Source organism: Sinohyriopsis cumingii, chromosome 16, assembly GCF_028554795.1.
Source record: "Sinohyriopsis cumingii isolate HCF-2022 chromosome 16, ASM2855479v2, whole genome shotgun sequence".
Taxonomy (NCBI): domain Eukaryota; kingdom Metazoa; phylum Mollusca; class Bivalvia; order Unionida; family Unionidae; genus Sinohyriopsis; species Sinohyriopsis cumingii.
Genome location: NC_142976.1, coordinates 71,460,090 through 71,480,830, shown reverse-complemented (window position 1 = coordinate 71,480,830; position 20,741 = coordinate 71,460,090). Strand labels below are relative to the sequence as shown.

At 36.6% G+C, this 20,741-nt stretch overlaps 1 protein-coding gene across 4 annotated transcripts in view; it reads right to left on the bottom strand.

Moving 5' to 3' along the window:
* LOC149780753 (stimulated by retinoic acid gene 6 protein-like) overlaps positions 1-20,741 on the bottom strand; it is a 205,759-nt gene that overhangs the window by 94,748 nt on the left and 90,270 nt on the right. For 2 of the 4 annotated variants that reach the window (XM_089937825.1, XM_089937826.1), the window contains exons 1-6: positions 17,879-18,015; positions 15,724-15,796; positions 7,622-7,710; positions 3,720-3,850; positions 2,813-2,933; positions 1,897-1,948 (exon numbers count right to left, since the gene is read on the bottom strand). The exons of 1 other annotated variant lie outside the window; for it this stretch is intronic. In XM_089937825.1, the coding sequence (XP_089793951.1) occupies positions 1,897-1,948; positions 2,813-2,933; positions 3,720-3,850; positions 7,622-7,710; positions 15,724-15,796; positions 17,879-17,892 (480 nt within the window). In that variant the 5' untranslated portion in view covers positions 17,893-18,015. Of the gene's footprint in view, positions 1-1,896; positions 1,949-2,812; positions 2,934-3,719; positions 3,851-7,621; positions 7,711-15,723; positions 15,797-17,878; positions 18,016-20,741 lie in introns of those variants that run through there. One more of the 4 variants, XM_089937828.1, reaches the window with a different exon arrangement.

The following is a 20,741-nucleotide window of genomic DNA, read 5'->3' as shown; positions in this document are numbered from 1 at the left end:
TATAGACAAGGAACAAGGACAATATTTATAGAAAAGGGACAAGGACAATATTTGTAGAAAAGGGACAAGGGCAATATTTGTAGAAAAGGGACAAGGACAATATTTGTAGAAAAGGGACAAGGACAATATTTATAGAAAAGGGACAAGGACAATATTTATAGAAAAGGTACAAGGACAATATTTATAGAAAAGGGACAAGGACAATATTTATAGAAAAGGGACAAGGACAATATTTGTAAAAAAAGGGACAAGGACAATAATTGTAGGAAAGGGACAAGGACAATATTTGTAGAAAAGGGACATGGACAATATTTATAGAAAAGGGACAAGGACAATGTTTATAGAAAAGGGACAAGGGCAATATTTGTAGAAAAGGGACAAGGACAATAATTGTAGGAAAGGGACAAGGATTTGTAGAAAAAAGGATATGAAAACGGAAAATATCTGGTAAGAAAGTAAAAGTATTCTTAAGACTTGATAATATATGTCGAAAACAAGACTACATCCTGATGAAATTACGCAACGCGTCAAATCTTGCTTCCCAGGCCAGCCCTGGTAGGGTGACACACCGTGTGTCTGGGAAAGGGAGTTAGCTCCCATTTCTTTTTCGTGATAATGTGTTGGAAATGCTTTTAGAACCAACAAAATAAGTCGCTGTACTCGTGCAAATACCTACACCTATAATAAACTTTCGGAAAATCTGGAAAATCAGTGTGTTATGGCTGAATTTACTACAGTTATTCCTAAAGCAGAACGTACATATTTATTTGATGCTGCGGTCACGTACTATGCCATCTTAATTATCAAAGAGTTGTTGATAGTCTTAGACTCTTAGTTCCACATCAACCATGAACGAAGCTGGCTCTACGACTAGCGAAGATAGGACTATATATCCTTGCGGCACGTGAAGATGTCAATGAAAGAAAACTACGTCCAGCTTAAAACAGAAATTGTTGATGGAATTCACTGACTTCAGGACAGAAAGGAAGAAAATGGGAATTAGAAAGATGAAATGATCATCGTTTGTAATTTTTCAAAGTGTACCTTTTACCTAATTACTCAGTCAGTTGAGTAATTTACTTCGCGAGCCATAAGGTACATTTTACACTTCCATAAGTGGCCAAATATGATCATTTAATCCTTCAACATTCAAAATTTCGCCTTTTTTTAAATGTATGCACAATGAACTGAGTATTATTTAAATATAGATCTTCTACTGTACCTCGGGTATGTTTCGGCTACTTATAGTTAATTGGTTGTTTTGTCGTTTACAAAATTTCATATGATGTAAGCCTTAATTCATTATCAGAATAAATTAATAGAATAAACCCATGTTTCTTTTCTATACAATTTTATACATGGAATTTTGTTTTGATTTAATAAAGAAAATTGTATCTGCATACCTGAGGGGTCTCTTCTCTTCGTTACAGATGGTATCGAACATGGACGCCTATCGTACTCTCACAACATGATACCTATTTCGAATTTTGCGGGAGTGATACTTTTCAAAGCATTGTAACGAAGACAAAGTCAAAATGTTCTCAATAACTTTCACGATCCGGTCTGGGGAATTTCTCCGCCAAAAAAACTCTTGCTGAAATTAAGGTGAAAACACCGCTTTCTAGAACAATCGGCGGAAAGAACAGACAATAGTCATAATTGGTGTGGACCAAAATACTTATGTCAGACTATGAAGATTGTCATAGATAAAGTCATTTTCAAAATACTTATGTCTGACTATGAAGATTGTCATAGATAAAGTCATTTTCAAAATACTTATGTCTGACTATGTAGATTGTCATATATAAAGTCATTTTCAAAATACTTATGTCAGACTATGAAGATTGTCATAGATAAAGTCATTTTACTGTATTGAACTTGGCTTTTACTACTTACCAACAAGTCGTCCGTGGGGTATTGAATTAAATCGTAGAGCAAATATGCCAACCTGTTTAAGTTAGAAATACTCATAGTTAAAAATAAGTATATACGCACATAGCATACACACGCGAATACTAATCAGTTATGCACAAGAATACAATCTAAAATGTGAAGCTTCTGTGATAAAGAAAGAGAATGTTGGCATGTACTACAATATAAAGCAGTGTTTGGTCTGATCCTCAAAACATAGAATTACCATAGATTCTAACGAAAGTCAAATTCAGTGACAAGATATAAAACGTTTGTTTTCGGGGGAAGAAGAGACTGATGGAGAACGCTTGAAGACAAATTATGCAGAAGAGAGAAAGAAGAAAGAATAAATGAAGATAAAAGGAATAATATAAGGCTATTGTATATATACGAAAAGGAAACATCAAATTGTACAAAAAAAAAAAAAAAGAGAGAAAACCAACTTGTAAGTGTTCGCTTTAAGGGAATTATAAGGATCAAAATTTTAAGAAAGTGTAAGAGATGAAGGAAGTAAGAGAAATAATAAACAAAGAAAATAGTCGAAGTAGAAACAATTTATACTGTCCAGTGATAAAATTATAAAATGTTCAACAAGTCAACTGTTCTGCTTTCTATATTTGTTAAAATTAACATTTACATTAAAATATAACAAATGATAAGTTTTATTTCAAAGGGACAATACAAAAAACTTCAAAATATCCTTACGAGATTTCAAAGGTTAAAATGTTAAAGTTTAATAAATAAATGTTTTTGCATTAAAAATCAAAGTGAAGAATGTTTATTTAAGCTGTAAAATGATCTACAGGAATAAAAAATACTGATTGCAAATATGCAAATGTCCACTACATTTGGAGGTGACATAATCGGAAAGCTTTGATACAATTATTGAAAGAAAACTTACGAGGCACTAGAATATATAAATCCTAGGATCGAGCCCGGAATCTTCCACTTAGTTGACAAGCAGAGAAAGAAAGGATAAAAAAGGAATCCCATCTGAAGGACGTAAAACATTGCGTAGAGTGCTGAAATGGGAAGCACAACTCTGATATATCATTGATTTGCTACGTCCACTGCTAATAAGGAAATTACACACACACACACACACACATATATATATATATATATATATATATATATATATATATATATATATATATATATATATATATATATATAACTATTGTATGATTTACAAAAAGGCTTATGGCCTTGTACTTCACTATCGATCTTATCTCGCCAAACCGCTAATATAAGACCGTTACCATCCTTTTTGTTTTTCTCCGAACGCTGTTTTTTATTCCATGATGTCAAAGTATCTTTCACTGTACGAGTCCAAAATTATGGAATACTATTGAGATTAGAAATTAAAATTTTTACTGTAAATTCACGACTAACTGTTTTCTAATTGTAATGTGTACATATATTTTTTCTCTTCTTTCATTTTCTAAATTTATGATATCATCCCCTTATTTTGTTAGCGTGATAAATATGATTATTAGTGTTAACTGATACATACATATATGTAAGTACTTTGTAAACATTTCTGAGGACCATATACTATCTTTTATAAATAAAAAAAATAAATAAGCAATGATCTGCACATACATAATTAATATGGCATAACTGCTTAAAATTTTCAACAATGTTACGATTTAACCGAGCTTTAAAATAAAGGTATATGTCCTAGATTGTCTTCAATCCCTGTATAACACATATTTGGGAATAAACAAGGGTCGAAGTATGCGCAGTACCATTCAGGAAGGAAATTAATTGAGAGAGAGAGAGAGAGAGAGAGAGAGAGAACTTACAATAAGCCCAGAATGGAATGTATGGTGAAATCATGCTACCTCGAAACAGTTCCAGGCACTTTGACGCAGTGAGGCCAAACGCCGCCGCACACGCCAACCTGTCCACATCGCCGTCCAGTAAATTTATAGGGCTGTTATGATAAGGTAAAATAAAGTGTCTGTGATATGGATTTTTAACGTAGTATTTAATAATATGTCAGTCATATCACTACAATGTCTGCAGTGTGGCAGTTTATTGTGATGTCTAGCACTGGGGCATCATGCCGCAGACATGTAGCATCATGTCCCACCCAGTCACATTATCCTGACACCAGGCCGACCAGTCCTAACACTAACCTCTTAATGATGAGCGCAGATGTTAGTACCATTTTTATAAGTCTTTGATATGACTCAGCCGGGGTTTGATCCTGCGACCTCCTCATCCGAGGTGGACGTTCTAACCACCTAGGCCACCGGAGAGAGAAAGAGAGAGAGAAACTCATGATGCCTGCCGTGGTGTGTTTTCGTCAAGACAATTTAATATTCTTTCCTAGGCAGGATAAAACTTTCACATTCGATTAAACACCAAACCAAACCAAATCAAACCAAATCAATCAAACAATTCCTTCTTGAAGCAAAGTGTCATATTGATCTACTTGAAATATCAAGGAAACCATCTAAAGGCACATCCCTATATAAGTATCAGGGTTTATTTTTGTTTTGTCCTTAGGTGTTAGCATCATATTGGATCAGGATATATTGAATGGTTCATGAGCTATTTACAAGACATCTCAAAACTGAAGATCTTGATCGACAAGTTCCATAAATCTGTCCAATCGAGTAGATGAGGTTAAACCCTAAAACGCACATCTAGGTCTAGAAGATGGTGTTCACCCTAAAACGCACATCTAGGTCTAGAAGATGGCGTGTTCACACTTAAATGCACCTGGCTACGAGGCAGAAATGTTCTTAAACAATCCTGATTACAAAAACTGTTCCTTTGAAAATGCAAAATTTATCGAAAACAAACAATATGTAACTCTATAAAAAATGGAGTGTAATAGACGAAAAACCTTTAAAAAGCACACGTTCATTTTTAAAGCAGTTGACCCACCAATCATGATGGCATAGAACTAAGTCGAATAACTATGCCTCGAACAAAAATTTAGGATGAATGGACAGACGAAAAAGGCGATAACTATAGAAATCCCACATCTCCCACTGGTGCCCTGATAATCTTGGCAATTTGTCATAGAATCGTAGAGTATGGAGTTTTGCTTTATAATGCTACTAAATGTTAGCAAGAAAATAACATACACGTAACGTTTCTGCAGTGCGTTTTAGGGTGAACATACATTCGTCAAACAGCTGCAGTTTAGTCATTGTAGGCATGGGTCTCAGATCTACGGCTGGAAGCTAGGAGTCCGAGTTTCCGCTCTACGGAAAGATAACGAACAAGTTATTCTCTTTAACTGTTTGTCGTAAAAATTCACCGTTTGTTCTGTGAGTCCCTGCCGGCGGTGCGCCCAATATAATATGGAAACAGAAGTACAATTCCACCCATTTATGCGTGCTCACAACCTTAATGGCTGTGCAGACTATAACCAGAGGATCATTCGTTCTGATCCAGAATCGTTGTTGTCTCTGGGCCATGTTCAGATCTTTACCGTATTCTAGTCTAAGTATCTTTTGGCATTGTTCAAGACTTGACCATATTCGGGTCTAAGTCTGTCTCCAGGCTGTCCAGGACTTTACCTTATTCTGGTCCGTTTCCAGACCTTGTTCAGGACTTGACCATATTCGGGTCTAAGTCTGTCTCCAGGCTGTCCAGGACTTTACCTTATTCTGGTCTGTCTCCAGGCCTTGTTCAGGACTTTACCTTTCTCGGGTCTAAGATTGTCTCTAGACCTTGTTCAAGACTGTACCATATTCAAGTCTAAGTCTGTCTCAAGGCCTTGTTGAAGTCTTTACATTATTCAGACGAGTTACATTCGTAACTGAAAGAACTTCGGCTTTACGCATGAATTTATATGCAAGGTCACTTGACAAAAAACAAAATACAGCGCCACGACAGGGACTACATAAATCAAGAACATTAACCACGAAAACACTTATCCTATCAATGTTGACTCTCACATAAACTTAAATCTTAATCAATCCATAACAGTAAAACAGCACGTTGTCTCCCTCACAATGCTATAGCTATCGAAGATACATGTATATCTTTTTAAAAGAAAATATTAGATGTGCAAAGCCTCGCGATTAAAGCTATTGCTGAAATTACTTAGTTGTAGATCATTTGAATTTAATTCCAGATGAAATTATTCTATATATTACATTTTGATATTCCTCAATTAAGCACGCGGATTCTGCATGTCATCATAGAAGCCATATTGGTGTATACAAAGACGTCAAACTTCAAACTTTCCGGGTTTATTCAGTTTTTCAAAACGGCTCATTCCATTTAGGCATTAAGTGATTGCGGACTACCTACCATACGTACTGTGAAACAGAAGAGCCTGACAAAGCGCAAGAACTACTCACCTCTAAACTGAATAGTTAAAAACACATGTTTACATAACTTTAAGAAGAAATTGACTTGTTTCAAAATTATAACCAAGATATATATATTAGAATTACTTGAACAAGTCACAAATATACAGTGTAGTATGTGAAACCATTGTGTTAAACTATTCACAAACATCTGTGTCCGAGAAGTTGTCGGCGTAGGGATAATATACAAAAACAGCACAGAAATTGCCAGATAGGAGAGGCGCTTACTTAGCGGCGGTTACGTAGTGCACACATGTAATCATTTAATTCTGTACGGCTAAAACGTTAACGCCTTCTAAGCCAATAGAAACTGTTGTGATACAATACCTGCGTGACCCGACTACACATATACAAGACAGGTATAAATATCGATTTCCGACATATTTGCATCAAAATGGCTCAGATACCATCTGAAACTAATACACTTTGACGTGGAACAAGAATAGTATCATAGGACTTAGCATATTTGCTCGGTATACGTGACGTCATGAAAGTTACTTGCCATCTTTCGTGTTTACACTGCTCCTAACATTACAATCACATCATACTGCCAATGTGGGTGAACTGACCATTTAAGCAAAACGTCCATCAGTTCATTTGATTAGAGGAACTAAGTCATTCTGGCTGTATCTTTGTTTACTCTATGAAGCGACACTTGTTGAATTTAGCGTATTTCATAAGAAAACGGGATAATCAAAAGCGCGCTACTATTAGCAAGAAATTACACGCGTCAGTGCAAAAATAAATTAAGTCTGCATGTACGTATACTAGATGGGGACATACTGTCTTCTTTATATACACGTAGTGATTTACTAGAAATATTAGTTGGATCAATACACACGCCGTCCCAGTATTAGGAATTAATTCTCTTAGCAGCTTATTTTACATGTTTTGGAAACAGTCTATATCACACTGTCGCGGATAAATGAAATATATGGAAACTCATGTTTTGCCTTGACGCGGTCGATACAATTGCTACGTTCAATCCGAATCGATAGTGTCTTGTAATACGATGATTGCGAATAATACCTTGATATTATTAATCAGAACTGCATTTTGAAATTTGGTGTTGTTTATAACATTACCCTACAAAAAAGAGCCAAGATGCTCAAAGCTAGCGTATTTCATAAGAAAACGGGAATACTCAAAAGTGTTGGGGTTGTGCATATCGAAGGACAATAATTAAATCCAGGCTAAATATCATCACAAGGTCGTTCTATCATCGCAGGAGGACTGGATCATAGGTCAAATTAAATTACATTTGATTATTTAAATCACACTTCTGGTCTGATCAAAATTGGTAGTGTGAGGTTGTTGATTTCACGTTTATCCGTGCCCGAGCTGAATCCTGATTTATATTATTATCTTACTATATAAGTCCTGGTCTGCAAGAGCAACAGAGGCATTTACTGTTTCCGGTTCTCTTTTGTAAAAGCGTCAGCACCGTAATAATGAGGATCTGTGGAAGAAATAAAAATTAAAAGAAAACAATACAAAGATATGTTATGCAAATATAACTAAGTACTGCTGTTAAAGTATCGAGTGTCTCGGTCAGATTAGTATAATCCGTATGTGAGCATTTCTTATGATCTTTGTTATCCGTTTTGGATATGGAAACCCTAATAAAAGCATTTCTCAAAATATGAAAATTGAAACCGCCAATCGCGCAACTTTTTTTCTTGAATTTTTTCAACATCAAAGTATAAATACAAAATGACGTTTCAGTACTGCAGCACTAAAACATAAAATCCTGTAAAAGGTCAGGGCAATTTCTTGACGTAATTTTATTAATGGAATATGAGTTGAAGTCATTCAGTACTGCACGATGGAGAGCAAAGGAATGCTCATCTTCTGGTGTCGGAATATGGCGAAGGGCGTTCAGTTCGTGTTAACGTTGATGGTGGTGTGGTTTTGACTTGACTGGCGTATAGCGAATTTAAAACAATACCAAACTAGGTACTCGAGAGGGCTTAGCCATCCGTAAATAAATACGTTAAGAAAATATTGTAAAATTCAAATTTTAGTATTAGTGCATACTACCAACATTCATCCAAACCGATATAACAACAATAGAATTAAAATCTTAATCTACTGTTGCAGCAAGATTTACGATTTATTTTACACAGACTGAAAAACAAAACCCCCCAACAATTGTCACAGGAAGACCAAGGTATTGTCTTACAAAAATCGATATTTACTGTCGAAGTCATTTCCAATTTCATGTTTTTGGAAGCTAAAATAAATTGGAGATCATACAATTACCCAATCTGAATACAGTGAAACTATGAGAATAGACTATATCGAGCGTCTATCATACAATTACCCAATCTGAATACAGTGAAACTATGAGAATAGACTATATCGAGCAGATCGTCTAAGCTCACTGAGATTTGTTTCTATTGTTGAGTTGGTAAACTTTTCCAGATTATTTTATCTATTTTTAAACAGTATCAAAACTAGGGGTGAAACGATTCATCGATATGTCGATGCATAGATTCTTTAGCTGAAACTATACACATATCGATACAAGAGACAGAGGATCGATACAAATCGATGCTTACCGTATGCATGTTATTTTAGTCTTCAGCAGTAATGAATAAATCGTATTAGTTGCGTTGTTATTCTGTAAAATTATAATCCATATCTGAAACAGCATTTGCAGTCACAGTCAATCATGTTTATTAGTAAAAACGAAAAAGATTATTTGAGAATACCAACTCGCCGTCTGTAGGTTAACACAGAGTGACACGGTTCCTAATCTGCCCCACCTCCCGCCATTTCATGCTAATTATCTTAACCCAGAAGTATGTTCAGCATATACGATACATTCGAAACGTATTCGTCATGTATAATGAAGTACTTTTATCATCATTCAATAACCACTTTCACGCGAAGTTCATACTTTGAATTGTATCTTGACTCCTTTCATCGATTTTGAAAGCTGCGCCACCGGTGTGTTGCACGTTGAAATATGTTACAATGAATTCTCAATTGTGGTTAGTGCTTGATCCGCTCCAGGTTAAACAATAACAACCAATCAGAAATCAATGTAGCGTATTCTCTGCGTGACAAAGAGGATGCATTGGCAGAGCAATAGAGAAACGTCACAGGAAAGTCATTAGATATGTCAGGTACTTTAACGGAGATGCTGTCAGGGTGTGCCATTGTGCGAATCGTGCAATTTTTATTTACGAATTCGCGCGCTTGGAGAACAGCAGCGAAAGCTCCACAAATTCGTTGAAAGTCCCACATATGAAAATGTGCTCGGCGAAGATTTTGTTTTATTTAACCATTATTGTCGACATCTGTTTTTCGGGTAGCAACTGTTCCACGCCTGGGTTCTTCAAGTACGAGATGAATGGTTTGAAACTAAATTTGATTAGAACAACTAGCTGAGGAATAAAAATTATGGCATAGTTTGAACCATTCATGAAGAAAGTTTAACAAATGCGCGTTTAAAATACGGGCTACCTAGAAAACCCAAAATGTCTGATTCTCGGCGTGGTTCATTACGATTTCGTGCAGCAAATACTTGCTGATGATAGTGATGATGACAATAATTTTTAATGTTATGAAGTATATCCCATTATTGGAGCTGGGAAAGTATTAATGGAGACACCAGTTAGTGATCTTGAGCCCGAAATGGTGTTAAATATGAGTCAGAAGTACATGCTGGATGGACAAAAAATATACAACATGACTCTTTCAGTGGTATTTCGAAATTAAATGTACAAAGGGCAGAATACTGAGCCTAATTACATTGCAGACAATTTAAACGTATAATGCACTTCTCATTTTTTTACTCATCAAATTCGCCCTGAGGATCATATGGTACAAACCATATACATTTATCCATATCAGGGTTAAGATAAATTGAATAAAATAAGGGTTAAAAATGCAATTAAGAAGTAAAGATATTTATTTTAATACCTCTGTCTGTACAAGCATTGATGTACTCAATACCTTTTTACAGCACTATGGAACAGAGATGAAATTTGGCATAGTAGTCAGTAAACTACTGATTTCACGAAGGAAGATTATGTTAGTGAAAAATCCTCTTTTGGAGCAGATGTATCCAAAAGATAATATCCATGATCTCTGGAAAATTGTATATAACAGTCGCAAAGATCAGTTTCCCAACAAATTCAAGCTGACAAAGCTAGCTATGTATATGCCCCTTCAAAAAAGAAGCATATAACAATATTGATACAAAGAAATGGAGCAGAGTATGCTCAGAATTAATTAACAGATTAATGCTTATACAACTAGAGGTGACATCTGTCAAAGATGTTGATTTCAGTACAGCTATAAGAAAGTGGAGCAGGAAGAAAGAGAGACAGATATTAAAGTTTAAATAAATATTGACCTATGACCATTTATTTCTGCCTCCCCATCTTGTTTCTTTGATAAAGGGGGTCTCCCTTAAGATAAAATCATGTCATCATCTCTCCTTAAATTGTACATGGAAAACAAATTTGGAATTTCTTCTTTTATGTAGAGATATTTACCTATTGAATAAAGATGCTGATGAAATAAATGACATTAGCAAATAGTGAGCGATGGTTTCAGATTTCAAACCGCTCAAGTTTATCACCATGTACAAGTTAAAAGAAAATTGTAGAATAGGACTGGGTGTAGTCAGTAGTTTCTTTCTTTACTAACAAATGCAAGTACCTGTGGCTGCAGCAGTCTTTTGCATCTGCAGGAAATAAAATGTGATAGATTATTTTGGTATTCAACCTTATTCCCATGCTGGGATTAGTTCTATGCGAGATTTTCTTTGCACGAGGAAATTGTATTATTTATTCTGTTTTGAAGATAAGATCGTCATGTCTTCCATGTTTAACTGAAACACGAAATTGGTAATATGTTTTCAAATCATTAATGTTGAACAAAACAATGGGGGTTAAATGCAACCACCATTAAATGGCATAAAACGTTGGATAAAACTCACTGCCACCAACAGGCAGTCTGTTTGAAAAATATTTTTGTTATCTTCTCATCAGTGAAAATTGCATAAAAATATATGATAACTATATCTCTGCATACTGGAAATACAACAAAGAATGTCAACATACATAAAAGGGCACCACCTACCTTCCAAAGATGGAAAGACCATCGAGTTCATCTGTGTATCGATATTTATCGTATCGCAGGCTGCGTATCGTGAATCGTATCGATACGTGGCACAGGTGTATCGTTTCACCCCTAATCGAAATACAGTTTAACCATATTCTGGAAGAATCTTGTATAAAATTGATTAAAGTATGTCTACAATTCTCCCTTTTTCATAATCTTGGCATAAAAGAAAATAATTCCATTTTTATATTTGTTCAGTGATTTCAAAGTCATCGTGTCATACTGTATTTAAAATGTATTAAATTAATTATCCTGACGATTGCCTCCCTTTGTTACTTTTGAGGCTTTTCAAGAATAATGTTAAATCTGAAATTCTGTGGAATAGCACAACGATACAGTGGACAATGATCTGTTCAAATATGGAAGTCCAGCGGTGTTCTAAACCTTTTTTCTTCATAATACAGCAAACTATACGGCTTCAGTGCCAGTATTATTTGTTACCGACTCCTGATCGTAACTTTCGCAGTTTCTCATTTATAACACATTGTTCGATCCTCTTTGATCCAATCGAATTAGGTCACCGCAATATACCACGAAGATGTTGTAATCATGGAACTGCTGTCTGTACAGTTTCCTTAACTTTAACGTTGATCGCAGTTGATATGATATGACGATACGTTGGATTTATCTACTGAATTCGTCTCCGTTTTGGTATATTTTCCTGCTTGTGAAGAGTTACGTTTTTACCGTAAGTTGCCATTTATTGTGGTAAATGAAAGTACATTTTGTGTTAAAGGTCATCCTTGGTATTTAATACCTACAAAAGAAAAATTTGGAAACAGGGAAGTCTCGAGGACAGCTGTTTCAATCCTATTATGAATAATGTTTTTTTTTTTTCAAGATAGTTAATGAGTTCACAACGTAAAAGTCTGATTATTTTTTATATCCTATAAGAAAGCAAATCATTAGTTGTTTATGAAATATAGAAGTCAATGTATAAACCAATGAATTCAATAGAGTCAGTGCTCAAGGTGACAAAAACGTGTATAAGCCTGGTATTTTGTATAATTGGTTTGTTTCTAGTAGCGCTTTACGACACCCCAACATAATAGAATGCCTACCATTTAGATAGTAAACAATAATTCTTACGCTAACCTGAACAATTTTGTGTAGCAAAATCGGCGAACATTAACGATTTTAGAAAGTTAGTGCAAACGGCGACAAAGTCAACAGCGAAAACAACGCTGCCGCTGCAGGTAAAGGCTATTCCGTCTTCGTATATGTTGCCAACATCGGTGTCGTTTTGCAAACACATTAAACTATCTTTGTTTGTGTGAACGATTTTGCGGCTAGTGTACAGGATTTTGCCCATTGGTCGCGTAAACGATCAGATTTCAAGCAGAACGAAGACCAACAGCTATCGCGGCGGTTATTCCGCAAATAGCATCTACAACCACACACACGCTTTTGTATTTCACTAGTAGTGCGGTTTTCTTGATGATTCCATTTCGCAGCTGTTGCTATGCTTCGATTATCTTCTCGCGTCGGTAGCTTTGAGAGTCTATCGTTCGTCTTCTATTAATATTTTGTTTGTGGACTTATTGCTCGACTTTCTGACCTTGTTCAGCTGCATTACGCGCACGCATTTCCAACTAAATATTTTTTCCTCACTTGTACAACTGTCATAAAATTATAGAAAATGTCTTCCGTGGGAACGTTTAAGCTTCCTTCGATTATATGTTCCTGGGACTGGGCACCACGTTCGTTTTTAAACACACCGATTACGTCTTTGCTTTGTGCCTCTAATGATCGTTATTGTCTAAGATTTTTTATTCGGACAATTGCTCCCTTGTTGAATTACAGTCGAGATCTTTCTTTTCTTCGTTGAGTCAATGCTAGTTTGGCATAAAATCAACGGCGAACGTAAACTGAGTTGATTCCGCTGTGAATTTCATTTCATCTTTGTATAAATAGTCTTTGGCTGTTTTCACACCCAGCAACGAAATTTCTTTTTGCAGGCCGTTTTCTCCTGTTAATGTTATTGTCTTCACTATCTACCTCAGTGTCAAAATCGTTTACACGACTAAAGTGTAAAATCCTTTGCACTAGCTGCAAATTCGTTCACGCAAGCCAAGAGTGTCTAGTGTGTTTGCAAAACGACACTGATATAGAAAGCATATATAAAGACGGAATTGTTTGCATCTGATGTGGTAGTGATGTTGTCGCTGTTGGCGATGTCGCCGTTTGCGTTAACTTTGTAAACTCATTTACAGTAATACAAATTATATTTTACTAACCAAAGTTAAGCCAGGTGTGACGCGCGGGTAAAAATTTGTAAAGTCATGGAGGCGTTGAACTACATGATTAGGCTAAATCTAAAACGCCATTCTGATACTAGAAGGTGTAGCAATATACGTTGCAGCCATTGCTATGACTGTATATACTGCTGGCATGTATTAGAACATTTTGCACAAAATTTAGTATGTAGTGGAGGAAGAACAAAGGGCAGTAGTCATATATCAAGAGACAAGATATATACGTTCACTGACAAATATGAAAAAAAAAGTTTAATAAATATTTGTCATTATGTCTTTGAGTTGGCCAAAAACTGGTCCTGGCATTGCCTGGAATTATTGTCCATGCAGTAATTTGGCTGTTGAAAATAAACTGGACAGGATGTTTTGCTATTTGCCGGTCATGTCTTCGTATTTTGGAGTGGGTGTGTGGGTATTAGTAGATATGTTAATTGCATTGCGATCGGATGTCTAAACACGGCATCAAAGACGACTGAAAAGTTAGCGAAGCCCGTCACAGTTGCCAAATTCTCAAACTATTTCAAAACTTAAACCATAGTGACTTCCGGAACAGGTAGTATTATTACAGACGAGTCTGTGTTTATTCCGTTTGAAACATTTATAAAAACCACTCCGGTGGCTTAGTGGTAAGAGCGTCCGCCTCGGATGCGGGAGGTCGTGGGTTCGATCCACGGCCGAGTCATACCAAAGACTTACAAAAATGGTACTAACAGCTCCCTCGCTTGGCGCTCAGCATTAAGAGGTTAGTGTTAGGACTGGTCGGCCTGGTGTCAGGATAATGTGACTGGGTGGGACATCATGCTACATGTCTGCGGCATGATGCCCCAGTGCTAGACATCACTATAAATTGCCACATTGCAGACATCGAAGCGATATGACTGAAAAATTGTTAAAGCTACGTTGAAAATCCAAATCACATCACATTTAAGAGGTTAGTGTTAGGACTGGTCGGCCTGGTGTCAGGATAATGTCAATTGGTGGGACATCCTGCTACATGTCTGCGACATGATGCCCCAGTGCTAAGCATCACTATAAACTGCCACCCTGCAGACATCGTAGCGATAGGACTGAAACATTATTAAGACTACGTTAAAAATCCAAATCACACACACACACACACACACACACACACACACATTTATAAAAAAAATTGCCACATACCATTTGAACATCCAAGTCAGATTAGTAGATCTGAGACTAAGGTTGTGATGAAGATAATCATTTGTCTTTACATAAATGTTTTACACTTTCTCTTCATTCTGTCTTCATTTTGTCTTTTATATTTTCCTGTCGATACGTCTCAAATTGTTGATCCGCTTTGGGCATACCATTCTTAATTACATCAGTACGACAGCAGGTTTGAATTCATGATATATATATATATATATATATATATATATATATATATATATATATATATATATATATACACACACACACACACACACACATCGGTCGTCATGACAGACATCCTAAAGAAACACCAACATCGAAACTTTGCCACAACCTACAATCAGCCCTTAGATTAAGTGATTTTTGGCTCAGTCCCGTTATCAAAGATTCGATGAGGTGCAGACGATCTGAGAACTCCCAGGTGGGTGGAAGTGCAGTTCTGCAGTGTATGAACAACATTCCAGAAAGTGAATACAAAATGACATTTTTTAACAGGATATTCAGACTCAGAAAGTGTTCCGAGTTGCATGGGTATTACTTTGAGGGTATCCACTGACCTACTCTGAGCTAATAAAGAACTTTATTTTACATTGCATTTATATTCAGAACTTCTGAGATACCCCTCGCACGTATGTGTGTGTGCGCTATTATACTTTTAGAGAGTCGTGAGTGTAACATCGGTAAAATTGAATATCTGTTGTTTGCCATCGGGCATAATTTGACTAGAATTTTGTTTTTGTTTTTTTTATTTTTTGGGATGTTGGGGGTAATGAGTTTAACTGGAAAACATGGGTGAAAATCTCGTACGATATCGTTAAATGAAAACTTGGGTGAAACTCTCGTACAATATCTTAAAATAAAAACTTGGTGCAAATCCCGTACAATAACGTGCATGAAAGGCTTACCGCTGCAGACAAACTGAAGAGCGTGAATATGGAAGTTTCCGTATCACGATCCTGGTCCTGTGTGTCATTTGACCTGGAGTGGAAAATACAAACATTCTATCAGATCACGAGCAACGGCGATGTGAAAAGTTGAATGAGTCAACTTCCCGTGTGACTTCAACGATTAAGATAATGAGTCTACTATTTGCATCAGGGTGTGCTAAACGGTAGTTCGGCCTTTTAATGGTTTACTCAACCCCAAACATAATGTTACATGCACAAATGCGACGTAGATAATTTTCCCCCGTATTTTACTTGTATAAGCGAATAATTAATAAAATCTGAATATTAGTAATACATAAAATCTAATAATAGACTTTAGCCCCACCCTTCACCTCGCCATCGTTTTGTGGTCGAATATTATATGCGCTTACAAGATTCTATAATTTAATGACGTTCACCATTACCTTTCTAAATGCTTAGTTCACTTCTTTTATTAATTGTTTTATATCTTACTTTTAACAATAATTCAATTTATCACATGTACTTAGAAAATATTGTACGAACCGTTAATAAGAATAAAGAATAAGACACAAGTTCATGCAAAGTTCCAAAACCGAAAACATAGTACAATTTGTAATAGACGGTATTGCGAAAAGTACTCAAGTTGTTATTCCGTCAAATGCATTTATTTCATGAAAACAAAAATTTCAAACACAAGAAAAAAGGCAAATAAAAAATTAAATAAGTACTAATTATTAATAGGGAGGATAAGGCCTAATGAAGAGAAAAAAAGGGATACAATAGAATAGCATGCACGTATGTACTTAAAGACCTAATAATGTTTCCTACCTTAAATATTCTCAGCAAGTTTGTTTTTTTACTGTTTTCTAATTTCATGGTGTTTGTTTTTGTAATCATATCATTATATGTCTTTTATCTTATAGGTGTTGTCTAATGTTGTAAAGCACTTAAAGCTTCTAAAGATTAGAAGCTATACAAAGTCCTCATTATTATTATTATTATTATTATTATGTTTATTATAGCGCCTATGTCCGAGTGTCTTAACAATATGCAGCCTTCTCATGCTCTATCCATCCACACCCATATCCACCCACACCCACCCACATTTCTAGAGTGCTTTAAATCGGTTTGCTACACGAACGGCACTGACACTGACTTTAATGTCTCACTCAACGAACTGTACTGACACATTCCTTTTCTTCGCCAAAGGAAACTATATTTCCAACGGCGCAATCAACTGTTGTACAATATACACAAATAAATAACAATGCCTGGCATTGATGAATATACGTGTACAGCGTGGCGAGAGATATTGGAAAGGTCAAGATGCAAACATACCACTGGAGCTATGCGATCTATGAATTAATTACGTAAGGACGCCCCCACTCCCCACCCAGTATTTATGTGTGTGTTTGTGTGTGTTTGTGGGTGTTTGTGTGTGTGTGTGATATTTAGGTTTTTAACGTAGCTTTAAGAATTCTTCAGTCATACAGCCACGATGTCTGCAGTGTGGCAGTTCATAGTGATGTCTTGCACTGGGTCCTCATGCCGCAGACATATAGCATCATGTCCCACCCAGTCACATTATCCTGGCACCAGGTCGACCAGTCCTAACACTAACCTCTTAATGCTGAGCGCCAAGTGAGGCAGCTGCTAGCATCATTTTGTAAGTCTTTGGTATGAATTGGCCGGGGATCGAACCCGCGACTTCCCGCATCCGAACCCTGTATTTATGTAATAAGCTAATATTGTCATGTAATTTATACTTCTTATTGTTAGAACCTCGTGTACGAACCAATCACTGAATGACCATGTGTCTAGTTTCTAATTCTAGTTAGGTAGGTGTAAATATATGCCAATAAATCTGTAACGATAAGAATTATAAGGATTTTCATGCAACGTTATTGCTGTTATTGACAACAAGCATTTTTTTAAAATAAAAAAAGTGTTTCACGATATTTGTCAGATTTAAAAATTTGTCACAATCTTTGACCCTCTGGCGACAAAGCCGCCGCAGCCACGGTGGGGTGTGGGTGGGGGCAGCAAGCTACGTGTATCTCGATATATGTTGATGCATGCGAGACCAATATGTATCCATAATTATGTATCATTGTATCGAAAACCAATACGATTATTAATTTGTCGTACTTACGAGTTAGCGTCCATGTCATTCCTAATAGTTTCAATGAGAGGTTAGTGAGTTCGATTCGGTTAGTCGACTTTGGCGCAATCACAAACTGCCATTGTACTTCGAACTGACTCCGGACTGTAAACGAAAAACAAAAGGTGTGTATGGTATCTCTTTCAATTTATACAACTTTAATAGTTTGTGGAAATCAAAATCGCTGCTGTCAAGCCTAAATATAGCGTATAACTGATAATTTAATCTAATATGTGGGTGAGATAGATTAAAGGTACACGGAACGATAGGTACGATAGGGCATACCTGAAGTTTTACTCGAAACTAACCGCGCTGAACATTGAACCATCTTATATACTAAAAGTATCATAATGGGAGATTTAGACCACACTTACCTAACACGACTCCCCAAACCAGAACCCTTTCAAGTTTTCCATAACCCATTACTTTTTTCTACAAGGGATTTTTATACAAGCGTACATCACTTATCGGACCAGCGTGGAAGTCCGCATCAGGGGTTGACGGATAGGGGAGCCATGATAGCTAAGCGTGGTTTCATTCCTATATATTATAACACCACTCACTGTTGACAAATTTGGTTCCAGCTATAGTTTTACTCGATTTTCACTGGATGTAAGACAATGATCTGACTTAGGTTTTTTATTTGTGCGCGGAGTCATCAATGGTTTTCCATCCACGATAACATACACACATTTGTATTTCGCGAGTAAAACGGTAACACCACTCTGAAGCAGATATTTTTTTGACAAGTGGAACAAAAATGCTATCAGTGTTAGCATCCGCTATCAGCTGGTCGAGGATCACGTAAACTCAGTAACATTGTCACCGCGTGGCTGTTCAAAATCATCACGTATATGAAATAATAACATTTTAAACACAATCACCAAAGTTAATTCGGTCCCCTTCCAACTAAACGTTGAATGCTTCAGACCTAATTTCTTTTCTGGAGATTAACATAAGGATGCTACCTGTGTAAACTGCTCACAAACATTGAAGCGTTGAATAATACAGCGGTCATCTATGAGGGATGATTTCGCCACCGGCAAACACGCCATGTAAATTATCAACAGCGTCGAGTAAAGTTGCAACCTTGTACGAGTCAAAATACGAAAGGTGTTGATATGTCACTTCGTAGACAAGCCAATGAATTCCAGGATCCGTTGTTAAATCCAGGTTAACGAAGCCGGTATCCCATGTGCGGCGAATCACCAACACAAGTTCGTCTCGCATATGGAAGCCTCAGAAGACCTTGATTGATTTTGAGATCGTGAGTAAATCAAAACTGGTCAACGGACGCTCTTCCGTAGCTATCAACAGTGAGGCCATACCCGAAATCCGCTTCCGTCTGGGAACCTTTGTATTAGACGACTGGATAACCGAAGATAGTGTTCTTATTTTATTCGTGTACGAGACGCCATGTGTCCTCTCAATGTCATGTCCTGAGCCATCAAGACCAGTTTCCCATGCACGTCCCTTGATGCAGCTGCTTTTGGAACCGGGGAGCTGTAGCCGCCAACAATGCTGCTAATGGAAATATTCCACCTCGCTTTTGCATTTGCATCAGCTCCGACTTTAATAACTTTAATATTAACGAGTTGTCTTTTTTTTAGTTTGGCTTCTCTCAACTTGGTAAGAAGTTTAGAATTAGCCATAAGAGGACAATTCCAACTAAATTTACAGGAGAAATCCATAAATTATCAATGCAATCCTGCAATCGTTTCTCATTGCCCTTTTTATTTTTTATCCTAGACCAAACTTAACTTCCTGATATGACATTGTATTATTTGTGCTGTTTAATTATGAAAAAAAAAACAATTATGGGTTTTCTGCAGGTGCGGTAATGACCCTCATTCGGTCGCACGTGCCCTCTAACAATAGAAGCATCCCTGGATAGGATTTCAGCAATGAATAGGTAATTAATCGCAGCGCATTTATACGTGTCTTAAAGGGCATGTCGACGACGGACCACTTAAACAGCTCCAGGTGTTCCAATGAAAAGTAATAAATCGGGTACAACTTAACGCACCGATGCTGGGAGATTCGCAGATCCTTGTCTCCGTTTTCGTGACGGTGCGCGTACGATCACAGCTTGTGATATGTACGTGGGACTTGATTGCTTTTTAAGTCAAGCAGAATTTCTTCGGAAGGATCCTCATTGATATTTAAACGCAGAGAAACTTCAGAAACTCATAACTCATCAAATATCATAAAGCAACGGGCTCGATTTAAATTTTGAAACGCAACGAACACATGTTTCGATGAGCTACTATTTCCAGTACAGTTATTAGCCATGAAAGCTGTGGCGAGCGTGAGAAAAGTGTGTGTTGACGTGCCTCTCGACCCATAAAACGACAATATACACGATTTTAAGATCAGCGAAGGGGCTTGCACAGACATCGACAATGCCAATTTCGGAATACATCTTTTTCATCAGCTACGCCGTGTCTATGCCAAACTGCATCGTTGGCGTTGTCATTTCGGTCAAACATAAACGTGAGGTCTGCTCCGAAAATAACCATGCGGACATCTCTTTAAAACCCGAAGTTGCGCTGGCGCTGCGCGAATCCACCGTTGAAAAGATAATTTTCGCTAAACAAGATCTGGCCGCCGTTAGCATCAGGTCAGGCATCCATACTAGCTATATAACTCTCAATTTTATGACAAATTCCAAAAGATAACAATACAATTACAGTTAATTACATCCTTGCAAACGTTCTGATTACTGTTCGAATTAATGCCACACAAGTTTGCAAGTGAAGTAGCTATTCTTACACAGATGTAATAATTCATGCATTTATTGTCTGTCACATATGATAATATTATATATAACTAATGCATTTTTTCTGTTACATTT